The 3990-nt window shown below is 40.6% G+C and overlaps 1 protein-coding gene across 1 annotated transcript; it reads right to left on the reverse strand.

Moving 5' to 3' along the window:
- Positions 1–494: 494 nt before the first annotated feature.
- LOC149208687 (uncharacterized) lies at positions 495–1274 on the reverse strand. The gene has a single exon (XM_089398402.1). The coding sequence runs from the start codon at positions 1272–1274 to the stop codon at positions 495–497; it is 780 nt and encodes a 259-aa protein (XP_089254528.1).
- Positions 1275–3990: the final 2716 nt, after the last annotated feature.

Raw genomic sequence — 3990 nt, forward strand, 5'->3', positions numbered from 1 at the left:
GTCACCTGATCTATTGAATCGTTGCCATAACACGAATACCACTTACCACTTATGAGATTGGGATCACCAAACATTCGACCAAAGCGTGGTTTTTGGAATTAAGGGTGGAAAGAGGGGAAAAACCCATTGCCGGCAAACAATTTTCCAATCTCTGTGTATTCTGAACATTGTACCTATCCCTGAGCTTGAGCTTCTTTGAGAATTGACTCCTTAAAATTTCCTCCGAGACCCTGATATTTCCCCTCACGTGATTCCGGAAGAGTATGAGGCAGACCCCTTCACAGAAAAAATTAATTTAAGCTTGTTATGTGGGACTGATAATCAAACATTTCCTTGTCCTCTATAGCTTGCTCCTCTCAGAGAACTTTTAAATGGTTTGGAGGAATTTCTCACCACTTGTATGCTATCTCGCTTTCAGCATGGTTCACCCCTTGGTTGGCAAGAAGGTCTGCTAATTTATTGGCCGAACGATGAACATGATTGAAACTCACTGTTCACAGCTCTTGGCGGTGAACCTGGATTCTTTGGTAAACCAGGAGAAGTTTCCAGTGACTTGAAACTTTCTCCAGTCGAGTACCACAATTAATTCTTTTCACAGAGTTAATGGTAATCTCCGAGTCCGTTTCAATAATGACATTAGAGCAATGGTGTTGGATCAGAAACTCCAGGCATTGCTCCAGCACCATTAATTCTGCCATATTATTAGTAGCTCTGCCAAGATGATAATGGAAGATAAAAATGATTTTGCCCTCTTCATCTCTTAAAACTCCTCCAAAACCAGCTGTTCTCGAGTTGCCTTTTGAAGCCCCATCAATGTTGTGTTTTAGATATCCTTTCGGTGGAGGTTGCCAGAACTCCATCGCTATATCCGTGTCCAAATCCTTTCTGCTTAGACCTTGAGGAATAATCCCTTTCATTCCCAATTGTCTGACAATTTTCAGCTCAGATACTGACGGAGGTTTATTAGGGAGATTTTTTACCGTTGTACTAACAGTCTCCCGAAGCTGTTTCAGGATCAGATTAAAAAGACCCTGTGAGGTGGACTTTTCACATTTGAAAATCCTTTTATTCCTTTCCTTCCAAATATTCCAGATTATGAAGCTTGGCATAAAAGTCCAGGCTAGATTAATGAACTCATTCTCTGAAAAATTAACTCTCCAATTGTTCAGGGTATTAGTGATAATATTATTGTCCCTGTCTGATTGCTGGAAAATGGAAGAGAAGGAATCCCATAACCATGTAGTATAAGGGTAGCTGTTGAGAATGCGCTCCATGTTTTCTTCCTTCTCTTCACAAAACTGACATCTGGAGGGCCGCAAGACTCCCCTTTTCCATATGTTGTCCCAAGTTAACATTTTTTTATGGTGAACCAACCACATAAAAATCTTGATTTTCATCTAGCCTTGGTGCTCCAGAGGTGCTGCCAAGTTTTTTCTGCAGCCCTGTAATGTAGCCCAAGAAGCATGCCTTTGGCTTCCTTAAGATCAAAGTTACCTTTATTGTTATTTCCCCATCTCAATTGATCCTGCCCCTCTGTAGCTAAAATCATTCTTTGTTTAAGCATGCTTCCAAGATCTTCTACCTTAATTTTCAAGGGGCTGTCATCTCCATAGTTAAGTTTACTCCAACTTCTCCATTTTCTTGAGGTCTGAGCTTGATCCCAGAAATCCTTGACTTTATTTAACCCTAGATTGTTTATTTCTTGTTTGAGACTAAAAAAATCCTCTGTTAGCAGAATTGGTTCTTGCTGCCACTTATCTTCCCAAAAGAGTGCCAGATCACCAGTTCTGATTTCCGAGAAGCTGTATTTTGAACAAGGCTTCTGTTGTCCCAAGCTCTATTCCAGATGTTAGACCCTTTCACATTGCCAGACATTCTTATTAGATCCTTAGTGTGCCAAGAGCTTGCATATTTTTCCTTCCAGATTCTAGCCCACTGAGCTTGTGGCTCTTGGACCCAGCGCCACCAAAGCTTGGCTCCTAGAGTTTTATTGAGAATCTCCTGATCATCCAAGCCTAGCCCTCCTTGTCCCTTGGGTTTACAGATTTTGTCCCAAGAGACTAGGGCCCATTTCTTCTTAGTTTCTTCTTTACCCCAGAGGAAATATCTTTGAATGTTTCTGAATTTCTCTAAAACACCTCTGGGAGCTGGGAGGGCCAATAACATGAAAACCGGGATCGATTGAAGAACTGCCTTTGTTAAAACCAACCTGCTTGCCAGATTCATGACCCGAAAAGTTCAATTTTTGACTTTGTCTTGCAATTTATTAATCGTCTGTTCCCAGATACTTTTGTGCATTGGTCTATCTGTAAGAGGAATTCCCAGATACTTTGTAGGGCGGGAGTCCCTTTGGAAGCCCAAAATTCTCGAAATGTTATTCTGAATAGCAATATTAGTATTAAAGAAAAAGAAATTTGACTTGGAAAGATTAACTTCCATACCTGTCGCCAAAGCAAATTCCTTCAGGATTAGATTATAGGCTGAAGCTTCTTTGACTGTGGGGAGCCCTTGCAACAATGTATCATCAACAAATTGTTGATGAGTCAGAGCTTGACCATTTTCCGATAATTGCAGACCTTTGATTTTTCCCATTTCTTTAGCATGCTTAATAGATCTGCCGAGTCGCTCCATCATGAGAATGAACAGAAAGTGAGAGAGTGGTTCCCCCTACCTGAGGCCTCTAGAAGGAACGGAAATCTATGAGGGGGAACCATTCACCAGAATTGAAAAACTGGAAGAGGTCACCAGAGCCATGACCCATCATATCCAGTTATGGTCAAACCCAAAAGCCATGAGAACCTTTTTGATGTAGCTCCAATTGACCTTATCATAGGCTTTTGTTATATCTAATTGCATTATCATCCCCGCCTGTTTTTTGTTGTTAATCGTGTGGACCACCTCATCGGCTTGAATGATGTTATTCAAGATTTGTCTGCCTTCCACATACCCTGATTGTTCCTCAGAAACTAAAGAAGGAAGGAGAGGTTTAAGTATGTTTTCCACTACCTTAGAGATGATATTATAAACCACATTGCATAAAGCAATGGGTCTATATTTTTCTGCAGTTTGGGCCGATTGGGGATCAGGGAGATGAAGGAAGTATTGATGGATTTCGGGATTGTTTTACTGGATTTGGAGTCCTCCACCACATCTAGAATGTCATTTTTAACAATGTGCCAACAAGCTTTAAAGAAATCCGGATTGAAACCATCCGGCCCTAGTGCTCTACAGTTCTTCATGTCTTTAAGAACCTCGCTAACTTCTTCACCGGTAACAGGCTTGTTGAGATTAAAATTATCCTCTCTAGACACTAACTTAGGAATGTGCCTTGTGATTTCTTTGATGGAATGTTCTCTGTTTGGATTATCTTCTCGGTGTTATCTCGAAAATATTGGACAAGCATGACTTCAATACTATTATGGGTATTTTGTACATGTCCATTCTCATCCTTTATCGTTGAGATTCTATTGTGTGCTCTGTTAGCCATCATGGATCTGTGAAAGAATTTTGTATTCCGCTCTCCTTCCTTAAGCCATAGCACTCTAGACTTTTGCCTCCAGAATGTTTCCTCTTGTTTGCATAAATTATCCCATTCTTGGTGATGTTTATCAGCCTGATCACTTTTGATTTTGTCAAAGCCATCTTTGATAAGGGCCTGGTTGAGTTCTTGTAATTTGATTTCCAATGCTCTTTTGTTCTCAAAAATATTACCAAACTCCTTTTTGTTCCACTCTTTTAGTTTTAACTTGACATGCTTAAGTCTTTTATGAAGGAGGAACATTTTTGTGCCCTGGAATTGCAAATCCTCTGACCACCACTTTTCAATATTGCTGATGAAATCCGGGTGAGAGAGCCAAATGTTCTCGAATCTGAAGGGCCTGTTCCTGGGAGAGAATAAACCCTTGAATTCCATTTGAATCGGCCAGTGGTCGGAGCCACCAAAGGGAAGGACTGTTGCTGTTATTTCTGTATCAGTAAGCAATAGCTCTT

Source organism: Pinus tabuliformis, chromosome 1_2, assembly GCF_031772625.1.
Source record: "Pinus tabuliformis cultivar Carrire ecotype Pingquan chromosome 1_2, CPIR1, whole genome shotgun sequence".
In the NCBI taxonomy this organism is placed as follows: Eukaryota; Viridiplantae; Streptophyta; class Pinopsida; order Pinales; family Pinaceae; genus Pinus; species Pinus tabuliformis.